Consider the following 25,558-nt stretch of genomic DNA (forward strand, 5'->3'; position numbering starts at 1 on the left):
GAAAATGATTTGGTGCCTCATTAAAACGCAAACTTCACCATGATTCAATTTGATTATTTTAGTACAGTTCAGAATGGTTTTTAAAAGGCACAGAGTGCACTTTACATGTAATAATACATTATTATTATTATCATTATGTAACTAACCAAAAACTTTATATTTGGGTGAAGAAATGAGCACATACATTACTAAATATTAAAGGGACCATATCACAGAAAAACAAATTTGCCTCTTTTTAAATTTCTTTTTGAAAGTATGACACAGTATGTAAAAGCTAAAGTTATATACATAAGGATATATATATATATATATATATATATATATATATATATATATATATATATACCTGTTTCAGTCTACAGCAGTGTATAAGGGGTATTTCAACTTTCACTGCTTTTAAATGAGAAACAATCCAGGGTAGTGAATCAGAACAGAGGTGATGTACATGTATCTCACTCTTAAAGGCACAGTAACAAGTAATTCTAAGTAATAAAAATGTTTGGAAAGTAGTCAAGTATAAATAAATTTTTGTTTGTTTTTTGTTTGTTTTTTCATGAATCCACACAGATTTTGTAATTGGGATAAATATAAAACACAAATAAAGAGGTAGTATATGTAGCACAGAGCCTCCATTTCTCTATTAATTTTATATAGCAAAGGAAAGGTAAAAGGCTAAAGCAAAGTCTCCAAGCATTATTTTAAATATATGATTTTGATATTGCCAGTTGCCTCCACCAAAAAAAGTAGTTCCACCTTAAACTTTTAGTACAGCTCAATCCAGTATGTGATGTTGCAGAGAATGTGCATTTCAAACTGCTCTGAAACCACAGCCTTCAGTATAAGGGTTCACATAGATTTGAAATGCTTGAGATTGTCTCACTCTTTTCTACCATGAGTAGAATAAATAGTCCACATAACACTGAAAGAGCGAGAGAGAGAGATGAAAGGCAAGGTGGACGGTTTCAGGGCCTCTGAGAGCGCTGCGTGGACGGCCAAGTCCTATAGCTTTGTATCCAGCTTCTGCTTCAGGGAGTGAGACATGGAAAAGGGGTTAGAGGAGCCAAGCATGTGGGCTGGGGGCAAAGGGGGGTGGGGCCTGGAAGAACAGGAAGAGGGAAGAGGGGATGGTAGAGAGAGGAGAGCAGAGGAGATGTGTGCATTGACATTAACATCAGGCCAGCTGAATTATCCATGAGAGGTGCAGGCATGCGGCTGGGCCGAAGCAGCTTCAGAGGCAAACGTGATCTTCAGGGGGACTGACAGACTGCCTGCTGGCTGCACTCACACTGCCCCCAACTGTGTGCGTGTGTGTGTGTGTATACACCATACACACTGGGGGCTTTAAAGCAAGACTACAGTTGTCATAAATCATAAGAAATGTTGAATTTGAATTGGTTTTATTGGCCAGTTAATGTCAATTAAAACATACCACAATATAACATCTACAAATCTTTAAGAAATCTAAAAGAAAACACGTGGTAAGTTGGAGGAAGCAGCCCCCCAGGGCAGAGATTTTAAAGGGAAGGTCACAGATCTAAAATGCTGGAAAAAAAAACAGCAGGCAGATGAACATGACTGTGAGATCTGAGTGCTGGTACAGACAGAACTGTGCTGCGTTCAGTTAATCTAGCGTTCTTGTGTGAAGGGTCTTTACTCTGCTGAGAATGTGTGTGTGTGTGTGTGGGGAGAGACTGAAGAGCTCTGCATTCCTCACACACTTTCTCTCTGTCTTTATTTAGTCCTCTGTCAGTGTGCTTTCCAAACTGTGATTTATTCATATCTCACAGAGCGTTTGTTAATTTTTCAGAGAGAGTGGAGCGACATTCACCAAACTGAGAGAGAGAGAGAGAGAGAGAGAGGGGTTTTTCTTTATCAGTGTTTGTATATAGGTTACTTTGTGTGTGTGTGTGTGTCTGTGTCTGTGTGTGTATCTGTGTCTGTGTGTGTGTGTGCCTGTGTCTGTGTTTGTGTATCTGTGTGTGTGTGTGTGTGTGTGTGTGTCTGCTCTAGACCTGCAGTCTTTACATTTTTGTGTTATTTTCTCTTCCCCTCTCTCTCTCCGTCTCTCTCTAGCTTTCTTTCTTTCTCTTTCTCTCTTTCTCTAGTTCTACTTTTCTGTCTCTCTTTCTCTCTCTACTTTCCTGTCTCTCTCTCAATATCTTTTTCTCTCCATATCTCTCCACCTCTCTTTCTCTCTCATTTTCTCTTCCTATCTATCTCTGTGTCAGTGTCTCCTCCTGTCTCATTTTTTTCTTTCTCTCTCCTTCTCTCATTTTCTCTCTCTCATATTCTCTTTCTCTCATTTCTTTTTTTTATCTCCCCCTTTTCTCTCTTTCTCTCTCTCTTTTCTTTCTTTCTTTCTTTCTTTCTTGCTGTTGCTTCTGTCCCTATGTCTCACTTTAATTCTCTCTCTCTCTCTATCTCTCTCTCTCTCTCTCATTTTCTCTCTCTCATACTCTTTCTTTCTCTCCCTGTCTTTCTCTTCCTCTCTTTTTTCTTTCTTTCTTTCTTGCTCTGGTTTTCTCTCAGTCTTTCTTTTCCACTGTTCCACTGTCTCACTCTAATTCTGTTTCTCTCTCTCTCTCTCTCTCTCTCTCTCTCTCTCTCTCTCTCTCTCTCTCTATGTCTCTCTCTCTCTCTTTCTCTTTTTCTGGCTGATGCCATTTCATTCTGATTGCCAGGAGTTTAAAAAACAACACGGTCACCAAGTTTGTGGAGATAAATTAAACAGCTCAGTGCTCTGCTGGACGATGTAAAGGCTGCTAATGTGTTGTGAGTGTTGCATTAGTCTCTCAGCCTCAGATGTGGTTATTTATAACCAGAGGCTGTCTGAGCTGAAAGTTACAAACAATAAGTGTACAGTTTCTATTTTTTCTTTTCTCCAAAAAGAACAGAAGTATGTTTCAGTCACAGTATGCTTTCTAGCATGCGTGTTTAATGGAGCACTGAATTTTTAGAACAAGATTCAGCCGAATATATGCAGCTACAGCTAAGGATGGAATGAAGTCTATGCTGCATTAACAGCCTCTACTTTTTTGGGAAGACCGTACATTGCTGCATTGAAACATTGCTGTGAGAATTTGATTGCACTTAGCCACAAGAGCATTAGTGAGAAGAGGTACTGATGTTAAATGATGTAATTCTGGATCACAAACATCACTTCAGCTCATCTGAAAGGTATTGGATGAAGCGCCATCACTCCAGAGGACACAGTTCCACTGCTCCACAGCCCTGTGCTGGGGGGCTTTATACCCCTCTAGTCGACGCTTTGCATTGGACATGGTGATCCAGAGCATCCCACTCTATTGTCCGTCTATGGAGATTATACAAACTGAGTGTGTACAATTTAACCCCTGTATCAGCAATGGGTGCACCTTAAAGTAGTAATTCACAAATAAGAATGGTGTCTGGATACTTTTGGACATGCGCCGTGCCACATTTCCTTCATGAATTTACCCGTGCAAGCTTCAGTATAGTAGTAGCCAGTGTATAAATGATTAAAGCGGTTCTAAAAATGGTCTTGCCCCAGAGTTGTACTTGCTTTTGGCAAATTTTGCAATTTGTATGCCAGAAGCCATGACTGGGGGTCATAAGTGTGTTCTCCGCGACCGTGAAGCACTGCTTCAGTCAGAGTAGCGACTCCTGTCTACAGTGTAACTGCAAATAGAAAGATGAGAATGCAGAAATGTAAGGATGCACTGATCTCACTTTTTCACTGCTCTAGTACCTGAACTCATGATACTAGTGATCAATACCAGAGCTATTGTTTTTTCTTCTTCAGTTTAAAATCTGTAAACCTCACTGACTGGAAATGCTTTAAATCATTTGTTCTATGCTGCAAAAAATCTACCTTGGTCAGAGAAATTATTTTAAATGTACTCGAAATATCCAATGTATTTCTTATTTTAAGATTGTTTGTTGCTCAAAGCATTATGTTTTTAAAGCAGCAAAAAAAATCTAATAGAAAAAGACAAATTCTCTAGATAGAATTAGTCAGAACAAATTACTTAAAACATCTAGAAATAGGTTGAATAATATAATATTAAAATAATAATAAAATAAATAATAAAAATAATATTTTTCTATTGTCTTTCTCTCACCCCCTTTTACTCTCCCCTTAAATCTTAAATCTAAAATCTATAATCTAAATATTTAAGATGTTTTCATTTACCAAGATATAATTTTTCAGCATATATTTAAAGTAACATAAAGCTGTAACTATATGTCTTAACTATTTAAATAAAGGACAAATAAATAAGAAATAAACGAGTATATGAAAAAGTAGGCTACTGAATAATGCATTGTTACAGTTTTAAACAGAGAGACCGTATGGACTTTGGATTAGTCATGTCTGGCCGATACCCATTTATATGGTGAGTATGAGTTCTAGTATCCAGTGCAGTGTATCAGATCAGTGCTTCACTTTAAAATATGACTACTAAAAATGACTTTCCAAAATAAATTCATTCTTGTAATTTTACACACCAACACACCAACCAGCCAAATCACTAAGTACACTTCCTTGTCCATTTTATCAACTCCACTTACCATAAAATAACTCTTAGTTCTACAATTACAGACTGTAGTTCATCTGATTCTTTGCAAACTTGATTAGCCCCCTTTCACCCTGTTCTTCAGTGGTCAGGACGCCATCACCACTGTCTGATCCACTCATGCTAGCACTATACATAATTAAAAGCACCACCATCATGCTAAGAATGATCCACCACCCAAAAACCTGCTATGTGGTGGTCCTGTTGGGGTGCTGACCATTGTAGAACAGGATAAAAGGGGACTGACAAAGCATGCAGAAACACATTGTGTAATTGAAGTGGACCTATTTGGTATGTGGAGCTGATAAAATGGATAATAAATATAGATACAAGGTAGGTGTACTTAATAAAGTGGCCAGTCTATGTATTTATGCATCCAGTTTCTCAAGATTCCTGTCCTCTCTGTCCTCTTGTGTGGCTGTGCTTCTCTCTCTGTGGGCCCCTTTTGGCTTCAGTAGCCTTGGGGTCCACTCTTACTTTTAGCTCTGCACAGATGGGGCCTCTGTTTGTTTTTCTCATTTCAGCGGAAAACTCATATCAGTCTGCTTCTCCCCTCCTCACGCACACTCCACCCCCCCCCCACCCCCACCCCCCGGTATCTCTCTCACTCTCTCTCTCTTTTGCTCTCCCTCCCTTTCTCTTTCTCTTCCTACCTTTATCTCTTTCACTCTCTGTCTCTCTCTCTTCTCTTTTTCTATCCCCTCTCCTCAATCCTTTATTTCTCTCCCTCTCTTTCTCCATCTCTTCCTCTCTCTGTGTCTCTCTCTGTCTCTGTCTGTCTGTCTCTCTTTCTCTCTCTTCTCACTGTTACTTTAAGCACAAATCTGAATGTCCTGCCCTCCTCTTCTGAATGCTCGTTAAAACGTCAGACACAGTTACTCCATATTTAGCTTGGCTGATACGTTTTGTGAAAGCAGGCCCTGACTAGCTTTGTTTTTGTTGCATCTGTTGCAGTGAACAGAGCATTTGCCAGGCCCGTGCCTCGGTGATGGTCTACGATGACACCAGCAAGAAATGGGTGCCAATCAAGCCAGGCCAACAAGGCTTCAGTCGCATCAACATCTACCACAACACTGCCAACAACACCTTCCGCGTGGTGGGGGTCAAACTGCAGGATCAGCAGGTACATCTTTGTCCATACATAATTACAGTGCAGTTTAGATCTACATCACTGCAGTTTCATTGCATATAGCACCCTATAGGCCTGCAGTCCTCTTCCAACAATATGACACCAGCAAAGTGCAGACATATAGGGCAAGGGTCCTTGAGGATGCTAGGTTGAAAAGCATACATTTAGGACAGACTTATTAGATGTATAGCTTTTACATGTACAGTAACTGGTGGGCTTCTCCAGAGGTCACCCTAAGGGTACACAGTGGACACATCCTTGCAAGCATGTTCAAAAGAGGACCAAGTCTAGCGGTGACAGACGTGATTTTGTAATACACGTTTGAGGTCAACCATGAGAAATTTTGGGCTAAATGTGGGTGGGAACGTAGACTTATTAGTGTGAGAACAAACTCAGTGTGAAATTTCTAAACCAGTCCATCAGCTCATGAATGAGGAGCTCAAAGTACAAGCCTGTTTAACAGAAGTTTGTGGATAGACTGTAGATGTAGTGGAGAAAGTCCTGCTATACTGGCAGGTGGCCACAACAAGGAAAGAGATGAAAAAATGTATTATAAAAATCATAGAGCTAAATTCATTAACCTTTCACTGATCGCTGGCTCTATGTCCATGACCCCTCTCTCAGGTTGTCATTAACTACTCCATCGTAAAGGGGTTGAAGTACAATCAGGCAACTCCTACCTTTCACCAGTGGCGCGATGCCAGGCAGGTATACGGACTCAACTTTGCCAGTAAGGAGGAGGCCACCACCTTCTCCAATGCCATGCTCTTCGCCCTCAACGTGCTCAGCACCCAGGATGGAGGTGAGCATGCATAGAGTCCGCACAATGTTCTGACCTAATTATATAATTTTATCTTGTTTTCACATTTGCCTAATTAAACTAAATTCAAATTTAATCTAAGCTAAATGTTAATGCACTGCATTAGGAGAAAGGTAATACATAAAATTAACATTTAAAAAATGATTTTTTTTTATATGGCCTAAGTGATTTTAATGGTTATAAATCTGAGGGATTCTGTGTTTTCAGTTATACAAAAAGAGTAGTCAGGATAATTTTTAATCAGAATCAAAGAGCACACAGCTACAGGCCCTGAGGACAAGCCATGCCCATGCACACACACTACACATGCATTCAATTCCACTGTTAGCCTTATGTAACCAGTCTGACCTCTGCCGCCTTGTGCGTCTATCCGCCTCTTTGTCTTTTGAACTGAAAGAACCTGGAGTGACAAGAATAGCCACAAATCAAAACAGTTAAGAAAAAAAAACATTCATGACAGAAGGCGGTCTGGCTTTGACGTAAAGAAATAGTGTAAGACTGCTTCTGCTGGCTGGAGCAGACTTTTTAAAACTCATGTAATATGGGTAATGAGATAAGTCTTTGGAGGCTGACAGACGGTCCGAGGCAGCTGGGGACAGGGGCTGGGCTGGGGGGATTAAACCCTCTACTCTAATGAAACCCTCCTCTGAGGGCTTCAGATATATCAGAGCAAACGGTGACCCAGTCATTTATTCCTGCGCTCTGAGGATTTTGGTACACTGTGTACAAACCTTTAACTCATAGTTTAAGAGGTGAAAGCCATAAAAATATATTGAATTTTTATTTAGAAAATATCCTTAGGATTTCAAGAAAATGTGTTAGAGGTCAGTTTAGTTTCACTGAGAAACAGGAATGGCTAAAGTGCTCCAAGTTACCCGAACTCAATCCACTTGAACCCAGCAACCTCAACTCCACACCTTATGTTGCTATGCCAGCGTTCTCATTCAGTCAGCAGCTGAGATGGTACTTTCACTGTGAGTGCTCTGAAAGGTTTGGCAAGTCTTCTTCCTAATACCCGTAAACAGTTGTAGCAGAAGTCGTTCTGATCACTTTTAACCCAAATACATACTGCAAGTACTCAAGTGGATCTGTGGCAGAGCGCTGAGCAATGCTAGCATTGCTTCTGAGCCATGTTCTGGGCACAGAGCCTGTAAGGCCATTTGGGAATCACATTGCCCTCTAATGGTGTGCACCATGCACTGCATCATCAGTGTTGATTGGGAATGAACAGATGAAGCGTGAAGGCTGATCGTTTGTAGTTGGGGAACCTGGTATTGTAACATAATTAGTACACAGATAAAAAGGAATACTCCAGTCTAACCTCTATCTACTGAATCTGTAGCATTAGTTATTTTAACCGCTTTTGTTTACATTAAAGTCCCCGTCTACTCGTTTTTGTTATTTTCTTCTATTATCTATAGTCTTGTAATGTTTTTGCTCTCTGAACTGGCAGAGAAAGACTGATGGTGGTCGTTTCTGTTGAGAGATTTTTGAAAATACTTTTCTCTGCTTTTTTCTTCAGTTCAATTTTAGCTTGGCGGGAATAAATTTGGCATAAGTGGCATCAGATCTGCCAAAGTACCAGAGTTAGCAATATGTATACGTGAGGTACTCAAGTGCCTCATTCTCACATAGTGACTGATCAGAGCTTTAATCTTAATGTCTTTACTACTAAATCTAAATTTTTAACATTTGAAACTATGTTGGCTTTATTTCTCAGTTGAAGCTGTTGCTAAATTAAAAGCATGACTGAATTTAAGAAATGTAAAAAAATATATATATATTTATTTTTCTAATTTTACTAACCTTAATATAATTAAATTTATCATTTGCTGTTTTGTTTTTGTTTTGTTTTTTTTTACCCATTTTCTGAATTCTGGCACACGTTGAATCATTTATTTTTTCCCATTTTTGTCATCGTTTACATGATTCTGAGTGTCGGCTACGTCATTAGATAAAGGTTTCTGCTAAAGGTTTCTAATATATTTGTGGATGGCATGAACAATGTTTGTGATTTCATGTTTATATTGAATATTTTACAGATTTTAAGTGTTAATGCACAATACATCACTGTCCTGAAGATTTAACATTGTGCACTATTATGTATTATACCTGAGACAACATTAGTCTGGACCTTATCATTTTCATTATTGAACTGCTGTTGAACATTTCATTATTGAACTGCTTCCTCCATCCGTGAAATGCTTTGTTTTCCAACATGTAGCACAATACCTTCACTGGACTGACATTCGCCACTTAGGCTAATCAGTTAAAGCACTTCACCACTATCAGAAGGGGGCAGAAAATGGGTGAAAATTGGGTGCTTTTGTGTTGTTTGTACATCGTTGGCAGGCTGATAAGTGATTTCTTCTTATGATGCAACGAAACAACAGAAGCTGTCTTGCCCCTGTGTGAAAAATATATGGAAATCTGTTGGATTAAAGCATATTAAGCATATGCATATTAACATTATAAGGCACTTTTTGTAAGCAATCAATACAGTATATTTTTGCTGACTAATTGCTGCAGAACTACCCTTAGTATACACTGATAACATAAGTCATTGGCCTTTGGCTTCTAAGTTGTTTAGATTTAACAGGTTTGCTGTTCATTCATTAAGCACATGGACATTGTTGTCCATAGCTATCAACCATACACTACAGGAATCACTGAAAATACAGTAATAATGTACACTCAGGCACCCAAACAGAATTCAGCATTTCATTCATTTCATTGATGTGCACACTTTAATTGCATGAACACTGCTCCCTCAATGACATGTAATGAGAGAGAGAGCGAGACACTGAGAGGGTATCAGGAGGTAAATGAGACTCTGAGCTTCCAAGTTATTAACTGAGAAGTGTTTTCCCAGTACAATGCTAATCTTAATTAAACTCAGTCGTTGAGGAGCGTTCCCCCGAGCTCAGTACTAGAGCATGACTCTCCAGTTTTTCTTTCTATCGTTGAAAGAGAATGACAGAGAGTGATAGAGAAAGCAGAGAGCGGGGAGAGAGAGAACAAAGGCTGCACATCTGCCTCTGGTACTGCGCTACTTCTGTTTGTGAATAGCAAATGCCGTAGAGTGTAATTAGTTCAGGGAAGGCGAGGACACAGTACAGTATGAGAGTCTGTGTTCTCAAGGTTTGTTAAAGCAAAGTTCACACAGTTTTCTCTTTAGTTCAAATGTAACTGATGAGTCAAGATATGTTTTGTGTCCAAAGTTTTCTTTGCTCTAGTTTTGCACTGGAGCTACGAGGCTAATCAATTTCCATTTCTATCTATTTTTATAGATAGCAGTATATCAGTGTCAAAAACCACAGAGGTAAATCTATTTGATATTTCTTGACCTAATGCTGATTAAGGCAAGCGTGTATTGATTTGGACATGCAGTTTTCATGATGATATTTGTTGGCTAGCCTTGTAGCTCAGATGCAAAACTAAAGAAGCAAACCTCAGATTCCAAACATGTTTTGGCTGGTCTGATTTTTTGCCAGACTATTACTTTAACCCCTGAAAATCCATACAGGGTTTGTACGGTCATGAAAATCCTGGAAAAGTCATGGAATATAGAAATTTGTTTTTTCAGGCCTGGAAAAGTCATGGAAAATAGTAAGTGCTGGAAAAGTCATGGAAATTTCTGGACCTTTCCCATGCGGTTCTTCTAGAGAGACTGGACTGTTTGTTGTTTGATCCACAGGCCTGTTAATCATTTTCTGGCTTCAGAATAAATGTTTATCCATGACAAGGTAGAAAATGATTTGATAAATGTGCAACTCAGAAGATTGCACTGTAATATTTAACGTAGAATCTGCTGAGCAATAAAAAGTACAGAGCGGGTTTGCTTATTACTACTATTACAACAATGTCGCAATACGATACAATAATTACAATAATTTACATGAATTACAAGACTAGGTCAAATACATGCAAAGGTCAAAACCAAAACAGAACCAGTCCAAGACAGCAGTATCAAACAAGAGAATCCAAAGGCACCAGTTGAGAAACGGGAAGGATCACACACAGGAGGATCAGACAAAGAGATAAATGCTCAGTATGCAGCATGTGACATTGACAGTACTTCACAAAGTAACTCTTCAAATAGGTATTTATACACAGACAGGTAATGAGAAACAGGTGACATTAGTTCAATAATAAGGTGGCTTGGCTTCCATGGTGTGAGTCCAGAGAATTGTGGGAACTGTAGTGTGTGGTGTCAACAGGAGCAAGCAGGAAATCCTGAAGCATCTCTATTCTACTGTATATTTCACACAAACAATTAATGAAGGAGGAAGCCGTGACTAAATTTGTTTTAGTTTCATTATGTGTTCAAAATGTACCATTGTTCTGAATGGCTGATTTACAGATTGATGTTCTGTTTAACACATTCTCAAAAATCTGCTGGGCAGCTCCTATAAACACTACCGTTCTTTGCACTGCACGCTTTAGATTTGTATCATTAAGACACCTGTGCAGTCTCACGCATACCTGCTGTCACAAGCCGAACAGGAAGTGACATGATTGACCTCCTGATCCCCATTAAAAACAGCGGGATGACTGTGTCCAGTTTATATATACTGTCAATGGTCTCCCCCATTACAGGGCACTATCAAGCTGGGAAGGTTAAGGCTAGCACATGCTTCCTCTGAAGTCATCCACCACATGTTTTCAAATTGCTGCTAACACAACATCATTACCCATAGGAAAAAAATCAATAAACAGATCAGCCTTGATGCTAATCTGAATAATTATAGAAGCAACTCATGTCTCCTTTTCGTCTATGCTATTTCTCTTAATACATTTTAAACAAGATTGGAATCTTCTTTGGAAAAGTTAGAGTGCCTCCTGTTGGCTTGGAGGTGTATATGGTAGTAGGAGAAGCACACATGGGGAGGCTGAAAGAAACATGAGCTAGCGAGGGCTCGCTGGCCTGCTGCTTCACTGCAGGTGTGAGGTTACCCTACAGAGAAACAGGAGACCAGTAGGGAGGAGTATGAAAGGGTGAGAGAAGAGGAGGAGAGAGAGAGAGGGGGAAAAAAGAGAGAAGGGATGAAGGGCCCGGAAACGCTATGTTCAGCAGAGAGTGGGTCTGCCACTGTCTCTGTATCTGCCACAGCCGGATCTTCTTCTTCAAGATGTCCTGTAGGTACTGCTCGCTCTCCCTTCTCTCCTCTCTCCTTCATTCTGATCATCATATTGTAGTGGGACACATCAGATACAGTCATTATATGGAGTTTGTGAGAAGAGGAAAGGCTTTCGATTATGTTTACATAGTTGTGATGACAACAGGTACAGGTGTAGTGCAGAGCTAATGGAGCTTCAGTTTATGGAGGCTTTCGGACTGGACTTCAAATTAATTGACAAATTAAAAACATAATATACTTAATAAGTACAGTATTACATTTATGGGTGCACTGATCATGAATTGTCATTAGGGATTCACCGATATGGGAATTATGGTTATGGTTGATGCTGATATCTGATAGCATGTACATTTCTGCTGAAGCTGATACATTCTCATTTATAAAAGATAAAAAATTGGGAATAATCATAAACGGATTGGCATTACAGAGAAATATAACATGTATTTATATAGGGTGACAAATGCAGTAAAATGACAGTTTAGCTCAGTACATCAGATACAGATTCTGATTTCGGTAACATTTTATATGGAGTAATCCTTTGTAGATGATTAATAAACTCTTAACAGAGTATCAGTAACACATCAACAACATATCAGTGCAGTAGCAGTAGTGCAACATCTAAATACAGTGAAATAAATATCTTGTGGATGTAATGTTGATACATTACTTACATTAAGTAGATGTAGTGTTAATACGTCGCTTCCTTTACGCAAAACCTAACCTTACTCGACCTTACCCAAAACCTAACCCTAACTCTGGCCCTAATCCTAACCCTAACCTTAACCTCAACCCAAAACCTAACCCCAACTCTGTTTTTGGTGTTACTGAGAGTCTGTTGGGTGTTTATATCATCTAAAAGGACCACTCAAAATGAGGTGTCTCCCTGATTCCTTGACAGAAAAATTCTTGGTATTTCTTTGTATTTTTTTAATATAAACAACATAATTATAATTGGTTACTTATTTTCAGACCATGAATCAAATAAAGCGGCATCAAAGGTAGGAGTCAACTAGCTATTTAACACAGTGACGGATATAGGTCGAGCACAGTTCACATACAGTGTGAGTGCACTTACCTGGTTCACATTATTAATATCAAAAATGCTAAACAGATGGGCCAAAGTAAAAATAATAAATTGAAAGATTTCTCGTACCAGGTTTGGGGCAAAAAATGTTTTCCAATTGAGTGTTTGGTCTACCCCTTATTAGAATCCCCGGTTAACCCTCAGTGAGCACTGAACAGAAGCCAGGACACAGGCATGTGTGTCATTGAATAGTGGAACCACTACAGGCTCATGTAAGAGTACAAGTTACTCTTACAGAGTCAGATTTGACTTTTATTGTCTTATAACACATCAGCTTATAGTAATAAACGACCTTTCTAATTGAATTTATGTCCCAGTTCCAGGCCATTTAAGTCCTACATTCTTCTTCTTTAGCCTGATTTAATGTAGAATTTGAAAGTAGGATTAAGTCTGATTGTCCACACTGGTGATTGCTTGTTACAGTCTGTCTTGTGAGTGTGAGTGATTGTGTACAGTCGTAAGTTTGGACATCCCTGGTCAAATGACGTTTTGTTGATTTTATAAGTGAAAAAGTTAACATATCTCCTACAGAGAACACACTTCTGTACATTTTAATGTACATAAAAAAGGAAAACTAGTGGCACATTTTTGGCACATAACAAAAATGTTATGACACATTTTACATTGATGTCATTTTTTCCCAATATGAAATGCTTAGCAAATAAATAGAAATTGTGCACTTAAGTGCCATATTTAAGTTCTTTGTAGAAGATGTGATAATTCATTTTCACCTAGTAAAATTGAATGAAAAGTGTAGTAACAAAACATAATTTGACTGGAGGTGTTCAGACTTTTGCCTACAACTGCGTGTCTGAGAATATGTGTGTGCATGTGCAGTGTGTGTGTAAATTATCAAAGAAAAATGAGTCACAGTGTTGGTGTCTGGCTCTGAGAGATCAGATCAGGTTCTACTGTGTATTTGTCAGTTTGGGAAGCTGAAATACGAGCATGAGGAAACACTAGTGTCCCTCATTACACCTCTACAACCAAACATCTTAGAAATCAGTGCTGTTTTAGGAACATTACTCAGTAAGCAGACATCACAAATGTGTTTTTCTGTATAGTGTTGCTCTCCATGTATTTAATTTGCCTGATTTTGGTTAATGATTTTAAAATGTCTGGCCATAGGTGTGGTCAGTGTTCAGCAGTAATGAGATGTGTTACTGTCATTGCCTGGAGTGTTAATTTACACTTCTGATGTTTCTGCCTCCTTCCTGTCTGTTACCAACACAGCAGTTTGAAGCTTCTCTCTCCGTCTCACTGGCCTGTCTGCAGAGCTTCTTGTGTCTATTTCAGTCTACTTCACAACCCTTCAGCACTTCACTAGCTTTGAATAATTCAGCCTGTTTCACTCGTCAAATTGTCCTCTTAAATGAAACATGGAAAATCCATATTTTTCTTTAAGACAGGGTTGAAAATAGCCTGATAATTGCCTGTATAACAGTAATTTTACAGAGAACAGTGACAGTGCATCATTAGATTTCTTGTGGACAATAATAGCAACACATGTAACAGTCTGAAGCACCGCCCTCCTGATCAATTTCTGCCAAGTCTAGATCATTATCGTACCATCCAGTGTGACAGCCAGAGGGCACTCCACGGTCTACAAGGCCCCGAAGTAAAATATCTAACCTCGTTTACCTTTCTCTTAGGACACACAACGGGGTCATGAGCACAAAAACAAGTAGCTATTTCATAATAGCAGTAAACATTTCATACAGCCTAATTAGAATAGAGCACTTCCACTGCCTCAGTAACAGCACACGATACAAGCATTTGAGTACACGTGTGGCATCTGTTAGGCACACATGGTGATGGGCGGGACCTCAGGTGCGTCCCACCTGGTTGGAGCTGCGTAACGTCTGTTTCAATGAGAGCGAATGAAATTAAGAAGGCTGACTGAGATAGAATATCATGTCTCCTGCAAGAGATGCAATGACGCAGAACACTGAGGTGCGGCCTTTAGGCGGATTGGCAGTGCATTCTAAACTGAAGTGGACATTTGAATGTTTTGTGCTACTTTACACAGAGCAAAAGTCACATCTTTAAGGCCAATACTACTTTACATTAAAGATCCCATATCATTTAAAAGTGAACTTACCTCACTTTTTTATATGAAAGAGTTAAATATAGAATGTAAACATTGCTAAAGTTTTAAAACATACAGTTCACATTCCAGTCCATGTAAAACAGCCCGTTTTAAATTCATCGTTTTTGTAGTGTCATACATCCACCTATCAAGTTTAGAGCAGTTTAGCTCCACCCCTTTCTCACTGAAGTTATAATAAGTTTTTCAGACCTCACTGCTTTTTGGTTGAGGTACAATACTGGACGTCAAAACTGATATGATGTGCTTCAGTCTTAAAGGCACAGTAACAAAAAACAGCCTGTTTAATTCTAAGGTATAAAGAAAAGTTTGGAAAATGGTTGAATTATGAGATTTTTAGAACGTTAGGCCACGCAAACATCTTAATAGGATTTCAAGGAAGTAAAACACAAGAAAAAATGTAGCATATGAGCCCTTTAAGGGTGGGTGATTTAGCAAATATACAGTATCACAATACTTGAAGACATTTTCTTGATACACAAAATATGTCATGATACTTCATTTCTGAGGTTTGATGTTGGAACACACAAAGAAGAACCAATAGTGCCACATTTAAAACTACTCAACCTTTTACACACTGCATTGCACTAAATCCTGTTAAACAGACCTAATTATAATGACGACGTCTATAAATTGCACCACAATATAAGTGTAATGTGACTTCATATTGCCCACCCCTTCCTTAAATACATACTCTAGACATTTAAATGTAATTATGTAATTACATATTTAATTACATAGTTAGCTACTCAGTGAATTACATTTACATTGTGCACATTCATATCTGCATTTCTGACTTTTTTCTTTGTTTCAGTGTCAAGAATTGACAAAATGTAGGAACAACATTCTTGTTCTTTTGTTCTTTCTGCAAAACAAGGCTGTATTCATAATAACTTTTGATTAAATTTGAATCCTATTAAAATATCTTCTCTGTTTGCTTCCAAACACAAATGTGGTATCGAGTGAATTTAGAATCTGAACTTCCAACAGAATTTCTTTGCTTGATTCAATGCCATGATTAAGACATTCTGATTATTAATTTCAGTTATACAATGCTTTTATTTACTGTGACTTGTCAAAGTTTACAAACTTCGCCAGGCATTATATAGTTCTTTTTATTCTAACACAGGTCCAGCTGTTCAGCGCCAGGTACAGAATGGGCCCACCACAGATGAACTGGAGGCACAAAGAAGGTAAGATCTGGCCTAGAAAGCTCAGTGCTTGATCCTCATGGCTGCAGAGAAATCAGTGCAGCTCTACGAGGCCATGCAGTTTTCTAGCTCTACATTGTTATAAGACTATGAGATATCAAACTTGGGTAGAAGAGAACACCATTTAGAGTCTTGCTACCACAAAGTATTTGTTTACATGTTTACAGGAAAAACAAACACTTTGATTGTTGCTATAGTGACATAGTGACAGTGAGACTCTCAGGTGAGACTGCGAGACTCTCAGTTCTCACTGTTTACCCGTGAATGTAAACATCACAGGTTTTCATGCTCTCAAAAATAGTTTGCTTCAGCTCAACACACTGCAGTGCAGTGCACAGCATGACTGTCCAATACGGCTCCATCAAATTAAAGTCTAGTTCATTGCTTCATGCACTGACATTTAAACAGGCTAACAATGGTAAGCAGCTAAACGACTCACATATGTAAAATCTCCTGAATTGGGCGTTTAATTTGAATGCTCTGGGAAATAAAATGTAGGGGAGCAATGGATTTCTAGGCATGCTGTAAAGATCACAGCGTCAGAGCTGTTAGACAATAAAATACCAAAGAGTGGAAGGCAGGTTGCACACACACAACTTGCAGCTCAGTGGTCAGCATTAAAATTAATTAACACAGATTCCAGTCATTTTAGATCATTATTGAGGTTAGTGATCAATGTCTGTATTAGAAAAAACTACCAGCACTTTTTTAAAGATAACACGATAACAAAAAAAGAGAGAGGAAAACTGTGTTTAAATAAAAAAAGAGGCTGAATTGTTGAGGAAGGCAGCTCAGAGGTTTTTGTAAAATTGTATAGGTCACTCATCTCCCTGTTTTTATTAGGTCAGGGGTGACCAAACCTGTTCAGACAGGTTTTCATTCTAACACAACAGGAGCCCTCCTGATCAATTGTTGAAGACTTAAATAAAGAAGTAGAATAGGGATGTGCTGATACAGGAACTGTGGGCCAATATCTGGTATTTTTAATGTGCATGTATGCCAATGCCAATACATAAACATTTATAGCACTAGAAATCAAGACATCTAACATTTATAAATGTTGTAGCTTTACAGCAGAAGGCAAACAAATCTTTTACTTTTAATTTAAGTTAACGTAACGAACTTTCCAAGTAATTTTGGAGCATTTTGGTCCAGTCATTATGAAATGAGGTAGAAAAATAAAAATTGGAAAAAATCGACATCTTTTTTTGGACAACAACGAATGCAGTAACATTAATAAAATGCAGAAATCTGAGGTTTCAAAGCACAATAACTAGGTCTAAACATCTGTCTGATGTTGATCATTTTTTTAAGCAATTATCTGCCAATACTGATATGGTTCCGATGTCATCATGTTTCACTAAAGTAGAGTCAGATGTGCTCTCGCTTGTTAGGAATGAAAACCTGCAGCTACGCCGCCCCTGTTTGCGGACAAGACTGTGACAACCCTGTGTTAGGGTTATATCCACTGTGTGAATCTGCAGTTTGAAGTACCAGAATAGAAACGTTTTCTTGACAGGCTTGGAACATCAGCAGGGAAAAGCTGCCCCAAAAAGATGGAGTGTGGCGTGTCTCTACAGTATTCAGGGTGCTGTATCTGATGTGTCAGCTGTTCCTGAGCAGCATGCAGCTGGAAATTTCCACAACTCTCTCTCTTCCTCCACTCCCCTCCTCTTTCTCTCTCTCTCTCTCTCTCTCTCTCTCTCTCTATCTATCTCTCCCCCTCCCCACCCGCCCTGGTTATCTCTCAGATATGGGTTAATGTCTTTCCCCAGTGTGGCTTTAGAGAGACTGATTTCATGGAATATGAATCTACATGTCATCTCTGCGCTAACTTTGCTCATGTTTATAAATGCCCATGACGCAGCAGCTACATTCCAGAAGCTAAGCTGCAGCGAAGAAAGCATTGGCCTCTGAAGGCTCCTTACGGGTTTTACATCACACAAAACAGAACAGTCTGATAAAGCAGTACTGTCACATTATCAGAAAAGAGTCGCATAACAAAGCTGGATGGGAAAATGCACATTTTATAATGAACTAAATATGAATAAACTCAATAAATACGTGAAACTAATTTTTGTGCATACAATATGAGCAACTTACATTTAAACACCAGTTTTGCAGATGTGAAAGACATTTTCTTGAAATGTCTTTGGGTCAAAAGGGCACAAAGGACATCAGTTTGTGAGAATATAGTCTGCATTTCTCAACAGTAAAAAGATCCTTCTGATTAGAACAGCCAATACATCTATAAATCCAGCTCACCTAGGCTGCAGACTACCTTTTGGAATGGAGCTAACATATGAATTCTTTACTGTGAGCAATTATTTAGTAAATTTCAAAAACACTTTACTTGAACTCATAACATTGATATAGCCATACCACAAACATGTCCTGGTAGATGTCATATGCTGTCAGGAGGTGTCATGACAGGTTTTGTTCCATAGTATAACAGTGTCGTGTTGTCATTGCTTATAATTGTGCTCTAAGTGGCTGGTATGACATTAAACGCTATAACTAGTATTATTAGACTTGACATGTCATGACAAAAAATGACAGCATATGACATCTTCCATGACATGTTATGTAGCTGTGTTATGTAGCTGGGTTCAAATAAATGTTACTCAGATTTATTTTATTAACTTTAACTGTATCAGGACATAAAAAGAAACAGAACATTTTGTGTCTATAAAAGACAAGAGATATTTATTTTTCTACATAATTTGAAAACAATAGCTGATGATGAGTGGATCAGCAGAAATGCTCCAGAACTACTCAGAACAAAATATCTTTACGTTAACTTACATTAAAATGTAAGAACATGTTTGTTTTCCTCAATAAAGTTATTATTTTGGATATTCATTTATTTGGACAGCAATGACACTATATGACACAGTATATAGACTATATATTTGTAAACACCCTTTCTAAATAGTGAATTAGTTGTACCCATTACTGTCCAGTTGCACACACAGCTTGTATAATTTCCGATGAAAAGCATTTCCAATAGAATAGGATGCTCTGGAGCAGCATGTCCAATAGAATGGGACACCCTGAAGCAGCCTAAGGTCACCATGCCCAATGCCAAGCACTGATTGGACAGTGGATCAGTGGAACTATGATCTCTGGAGATATAAAGCTCTGTCCAGTACCTTTGGGATGAGTTGGAGTGATGTTTGCAATCCAGAACTAATACCCCAACATCAGTACCTGACCTCACTAATGCTCCTGTGGCTGAATGCGATCAGATCTTCATAGCAATGTTCTGACATCTAGTGTAAAGCCTTCCCAAAAGAGTAGAGCCTGTTACTGAAGCAGCTCCTTATTAATACCCTCAATTTCAGAAGAATTGGCGGGATGTGTCTGCAACCTTCTGGATATGTAGTATAAGTACAGCAGTACAAACGGAAAAAGCAGCAATTATATGTGCAGATGACACGTACATCTCCTTTTGTCACAGAGACACTTTGCAAAGTGACACTACCTGGAATTACTTGCGTTACACAGCAGCATTAGCAAACTGTAGTAGTGTCACTTTTCAAGCATCTGCTCCTCTAAGCTGTGCAGATAACACAACAATGTTGCTGCTGATTACATGACAGTAATGGCACGGTAATGATCTGTTTGTGTAAAGTAAATTATATGGCCTGTTCTCTGACTGTGCGCATTGTGTGTGCACTCTTCAGGCAGATGGAGATGCAGCAGCAGCAGCAACAGCAGCAGCAGCAACAACAACAGCAGCAGCAGCAAATGCAGGCACATATTGAGAGAGAGCGTCGTTCGTCCAACTCAGGTAGGAGATTGATGTTAGCTTGAGATGTAGCATGGATTTTGTACATTCATTAGATTCATTTTTCTCTCCTTTATTCCACTGTTAAACAAATTTGCCCTTAAATTATTGAATGTATATAATGAATTTAATATCAAGTTAATATCTATATGGATATGTGATATTTTTAGGTTTGCTTAAGCCCCTGGTCCATTCCTCTGTCTTGCCTGTATATGCAATAAATAATAAATAAACAAAAAAATGTTTGCTTCTCCTTGGTTTCTCATCCTTTCCTTTCTTTTTCTCTAACCATTAATCTCTTGTCCCACTTGCAGGTTCCCCGTTTCAGGGACACCCCGCTGTGCTCTCTGTGGCACCTCCAAATGTAGCGCCACCCCCTATGTCAATGGGAGGACCATGCCCACCTCCCCCTCCCCCTCCTGCACCTCCTGGGCCTCCGCCCCCTTCAGCAGGAGCTCCCCCTCCACCTCCACCACCCTTACCTGTGATTGGAGGGGGTTATGGGGGCCACGGGGCGCATCATGAGGAAGCACACGCACCCACCGGCCTCGCTGCCATGATCGCCGGAGCCAAACTGCGTCGAGTGCAAAGGGTTCGCTTGATTCTATCACCCAGATATCAGACATGAGAACAGTTCCTGTGCATATTTAAGATTAAAGCAAATAAACACATTTATATAATTTATCCCTTAACCCAAATGTAGACAATCAGCCAATATATACGTCATGTCAATGTTTACCTCTTCAGTTTTGCACTGGAGCTACAAGGTTATTGTAGCTAAGAAGTAATGGAAAATTATAGCCACCAGGTAGCACTGCCCAAACTGTCTGTACCATAGTAGTCTGTAAAGTCAGATTTTTCCTCATAAAGACTAAGAATCTCCCCTGTGATGATGTATCTTGAAGGAATGTAGAGGAACTACATCAGATTTAGGGTGGATTTTGAGTTTGGCTGTTTAAAATTGTTCGTAAGCTGATGAATGCAGAAGAAAGGTAGTTAACTAAAGTTACTGCTAGAAAAAAAGCTGATCATCTTATGGCCATACATCTGTAATAACTTCAAATGCTCATTACAATAGAGAAAATAGATTACTGAAATGACAGAAAAGAAGAAGACAGTCTGGCTATGTAAATACCTTACTTCAGTTAAAAATGCAGTAAAATAGTATATAAAATATAAAAATGCAGTAAAAAAATGCAGACTTGAAAACGATATAAAATTGCGAATTCTTTCAGTGACCACATGTAGACTTGCTTCTGTGGTTTCTCACACTGTATGACATACTCCTTTCTAAAAATAGACGAAAGTATGTTGCGTAGTTAAAAGCAGCAGTAGCAATCATCTTGAAGCTTGATTTTTATCTGTACAGTCTATTTTTGTAGATAACAGCATGTCATACAGTGTCAGAAATCACACAAGCAAGTCTGTTTGAGATTAATTAACAGCTCAGTGAGGTTTGAGGCAAGTATGATGATTTAGGCATGCAGTTTAAACAATGCTAATACAACCCTGTTTCCTAAAACACTGCAAAATGTAAATAAAAAGAGAATGTGACGATGTGCAAATTATTTAAACCCTATATTTAATTTAAAATATTATAAAGACAGCATATCAAAAATTAAAATGGAGTAATTTTGTTGTTAAATATATGCCCATTTTGAATTTGATGCCAACAACACGTTTTAAAAAAAGTTGTGACAGGTGCATGTTTACCACTGTGTTTCATCAGCTGTTCTTTTAACAACACTCTGTAAGTGTTTGGGAACTGATGAGACCGACTGCCGTTTTCAGTGAGTGACAGGTCTGGTCTGCCAGCAGGCCAGTTTAGCACCTGGTTTCTTACTACGGAGCCAGGCTGTTGTAATATGTGCAGAATATGGTTTGGCATTGGACACTGGCTTTTGAACTGTGCGCTGATCGCAAGCCAGATAGTCCCTCTTCTCTTTAGCCCAGAGGATGCCGTGTCCATGATTTACAAAAAAAATATATATATATTTTGATTCGTAGGACTACAGGACACTTTTCCACTTCTCCTCAGTCCATCTTAAATTAGCTCAGGCCCAGAGAAGGCAGCAGCATTTCTATGGCATTTTTATGGTGGAGTTTTAACTTGCATTTGTGGATGCAGTGAAGAATTTGTTCATAGACAGTGGTTTTCAGAAGTGTTCCTGAGCTCATGCAGTTATTTCCACTACAGAATCATGTCTGCTTTTAATGCAGTGCCACCTGAGGCCCTGGAGATCACTACCAGCCAGTATTGGTTTTCAGAGGTGTTCCTGAGCCCGTGCAGTGATTTCCACTACAGCACCGTGTCTGTTTTTGATGCATTGCTGTCTGAAGGCCCAAAGATCATGGCCAGCCAGTATTGGTTTTTGGCCTTGACCCTTGCGTACAGAGATTCCTCTGGATTCTCTGAATCTTTTAATGATATTATGTACAACAGGTGATGAAAAACAAAAGCTCTTTGCTATTTTATGTTGAGAAACATTTTCTTTCACAGAGTAGTGAACTCCTCCCATCTTTACTTCTGAAAGACTCTCTGTGATGCTCTTTTTAAAACCAATCATGTTACTGATTTACCTGTTGTCAATTAACTTAATAAGTTGTGAGATGTTCCTCCAGGTGTTTTTTTAGCTTTACACAATTTTACCAGTCTTTTGTTGCCCCTGTCCCAACTTGTGTGAAATGTGTATTAAATGGCATTAAATTCAAAATGAGCATCGTTTCAAAAAACAATGTTTCTCAGTTTCAAAATTTGATATGCAGTGTTTTTATTCATTTTGCACAGCATCCCAACTTTTTTGTTTGGAAATGAGGTTGGAAAGTATTTTTCCATTACTTCTTAGCTTCATTAGCCTCGCAGCTTCAGTGCAAAAGTAAAGAATAAAACTTTGGATACCAAACCTGTCATCACTGATTGACTACATTCATGGTAGGAAAACTACAAAAATGTTTGCCTTATAGATTACTTGGTTCTGTACAACTACTGCTAGTTATGTATGATGAACTTGGTGCACTTACAACACCCAAAATTAATGAAGTCTTTCATTGGCCTCTTCAGCTGTTTAGTTTGCATGTTATGAAACAATAGTTCTAATTTAACACATCTAAAAATGGAGCTTGGAGCAGATGTCAGGTATATGAGCTTAAATGAGCTGCAGTTTTCTCAGGCCTGCATGCATGCAGCATATAGCAATGTGGCCTCGTTTCTGACCAGCCCATGTGTCCACAGCCTGAGGACAGTTCAGCATCTGGAGCCAAAAATGATGCCAACCGGACGAGTGGAGGGAGCGGTGGCCTGATGGAGGAGATGAACGCCCTGCTGGCACGAAGGTCAGTGCTTACGAGGTTTTTAAGAAGAATAAGACAGTTTTACATCTTTTTAGGAAACTAGTGTTGTCTGTGGAAGAGATTTTCAGCCTGTTTTTATATTTGTAGCGTGGTAGAATCATTAGACATGATAAATAGTCATCTCAGACTATTTTTCCATTCTTACTTCTAGACGGAAAGCTGCAAGCCAGTCTGAAGACAAGAAAGATGGAGACAGCCAAAATGTAAGTACTAGAAAGATATAAGTGGAGTTTCTCTTTGTTCTTATTTTCTGTAACTTTTTGAATAACACCAAAACTTACTGTACTGATAGTAGTAAACTCTTATCTAGGAATATTGTTGCTGTCATAAGAAAACTTTGTATCTCTGAAATGGCAACTTCATAAAAAAAAAAGGAAAAAACATTCTTAATATTCTTTTGGCATATTTTTGGGCCATTTTGGGCTGTTTGCCTAATCACATGAAATGTTACCATAATCTGTAAAACAGTTTACAATGTAAAATAACACATAAAATGGGGCAGTCGTGGGCTGGAGGTTAGGTAACCAGCCCCATGACCAGAGCATCGCTGATTCGATCCTCTGAGCCAACAGTACATGACTGAAGTGTGCTTGAGCAAGGCACCTAACCCCTAACTGCTCGCCAGGCACTGCGGATTGGCTGCCCACCGCTCCGGGCAAGTGTGCTCACTGCCCCCTAGTGTGTGTTCACTAGTGTGTATGTGGTGTTTCACTGCATGGATGGGTTAGATTGTGGAGGTGAAATTTCCCAGTTGTGGGACTAATAAGGGTCTCTTAATCTTAAAAAAAACTAAACCAATGGAATTATGCAGTTTTAATATAATAGTACCAGTATACCAGGTTTTACATTTGAAGTTTCCATGTTTCACATATTTCTACACATACTTAATTGAATCCTTAGTATTGTTTCACAAACCTAAGCTTTATGTATTTTAGGACGATCCAAATTCCCCCTCTCCCATGTCTAGAGGACAGAACGCCTCAGGTACCCACCGCATCAACACATTCTTCATATATATCATCTACCAATCTGAATGATGATGTTTCAGTATACCACCACATGAAAATGACAGCAGTATTAATGCTCATGTTTTATCTGAGGGCAGTTATTGTTAATAATGTCAGATAGCAAGGTTAAATAGGAAGGATTCTGTTCTCTGAAAGCATTAAGAGATCATAATAAGTGGGCCATTCTCTATTCAGAGGTAAACCCTGTGCTGCCATGTAGGCTGTAATCTGCTATTTTTATTCTCTCCTGCAGATGGCGCAAAGAAGCCATGGGATCGAGCCAACTCTGCAGAGAGATCATCCTTGGTATCTAAGTAAGGGATTCTCAGAAATCAGGCTGTATTTTCAGGTTTTATATCACAGGAACCCCCTTTGCGTTTCATATTTCAGTATTTCACAGCAGTTCAAAAAATCTTATTGTACAGACATGATAAAAGTATGCACGAATGAATTCATTTTAAAGCTGACAGTTTATTAAATGTGATTAACTATGTGAAACCTAAGGGTCCATATTGTTGCTGTCGCAAAGAAAACCAAATATCTATAAATAATTGTATATAATTGTAAATAATAATATAAATAATTTATTTTTCTACATCATTTCAACACACCAGCTGTCCTTTATGGTGTGTGAAAATTTCATGATGGTTGGACAAATGGAAATGCTCCAAAATCACTTTAAATAAAACCTCTTTACAGAGCGTTTTTGCCCTCTCCTGTAAACTTGTTTTTCTTTGGACAGCAACGATATGTAGTCCCACACTTTAAATCCTCTCTTTTGTAACTATATAACTCCTTTGAAGAATGGATTTTAAGGGATTAATAGCAAGGAAGTGTATGTTAATATTCATTAGTCTACATCAGCGTATATTAAAACGCAATGAAATACATGTTATCCAACTCTCTCATACTCATGTCAATTAAATACAAAACAATAATATATAGTACAACTAAATTAAATATCAAGTGATAAACAGGAGTTATTGAACAGTAAGACTTAAGATTAATGACTGAACAATAAACCTTGAATTTAGTGGGATTAAAATTCTAACACCCCTCAGTTTTAGTGAATTCAACTGTAGGAATCTTCTAATCAATGAGCATTAATAAATATAACCAGACGACTGGTGTTTTTAAAAGGAAAGTCAGGTCTCTGTGTTTGAATGTAAATCCTGTGTGTGTTGGTTTAGGGTTCGACCCGTGGGGAGTGGTAATGACACAGACGCCTTAGACTTCGATAGAATGAAACAGGTAGTTGTTTAACCTTATTATACTGATTTAGATGTATTAAAGTCCTGCTATCATTCTTCTTATTTGCTACAAGTGTAATTGTTAATGTTTTCTGTTAACTAATTTACTGTATAA

General features: G+C 38.6%; 1 protein-coding gene across 3 annotated transcripts in view; it reads left to right on the forward strand.

Annotated features, from left to right (window-relative positions):
• Nucleotides 1-25,558, forward strand: part of evlb (Enah/Vasp-like b) — a 60,606-nt gene that overhangs the window by 33,405 nt on the left and 1,643 nt on the right. For all 3 annotated transcript variants that reach the window (XM_036581801.1, XM_036581800.1, XM_036581799.1), the window contains exons 2-11: nt 5,508-5,676; nt 6,307-6,484; nt 15,964-16,027; nt 19,732-19,838; nt 20,150-20,427; nt 23,068-23,168; nt 23,338-23,389; nt 24,122-24,170; nt 24,447-24,507; nt 25,384-25,444. In XM_036581801.1, coding sequence (XP_036437694.1) covers nt 5,508-5,676; nt 6,307-6,484; nt 15,964-16,027; nt 19,732-19,838; nt 20,150-20,427; nt 23,068-23,168; nt 23,338-23,389; nt 24,122-24,170; nt 24,447-24,507; nt 25,384-25,444 — 1,120 coding nt within the window. The remainder of the gene's footprint in view (nt 1-5,507; nt 5,677-6,306; nt 6,485-15,963; nt 16,028-19,731; nt 19,839-20,149; nt 20,428-23,067; nt 23,169-23,337; nt 23,390-24,121; nt 24,171-24,446; nt 24,508-25,383; nt 25,445-25,558) is intronic.

This window comes from Colossoma macropomum, unplaced genomic scaffold (assembly GCF_904425465.1).
Source record: "Colossoma macropomum unplaced genomic scaffold, Colossoma_macropomum, whole genome shotgun sequence".
Classification (NCBI taxonomy): Eukaryota; Metazoa; Chordata; class Actinopteri; order Characiformes; family Serrasalmidae; genus Colossoma; species Colossoma macropomum.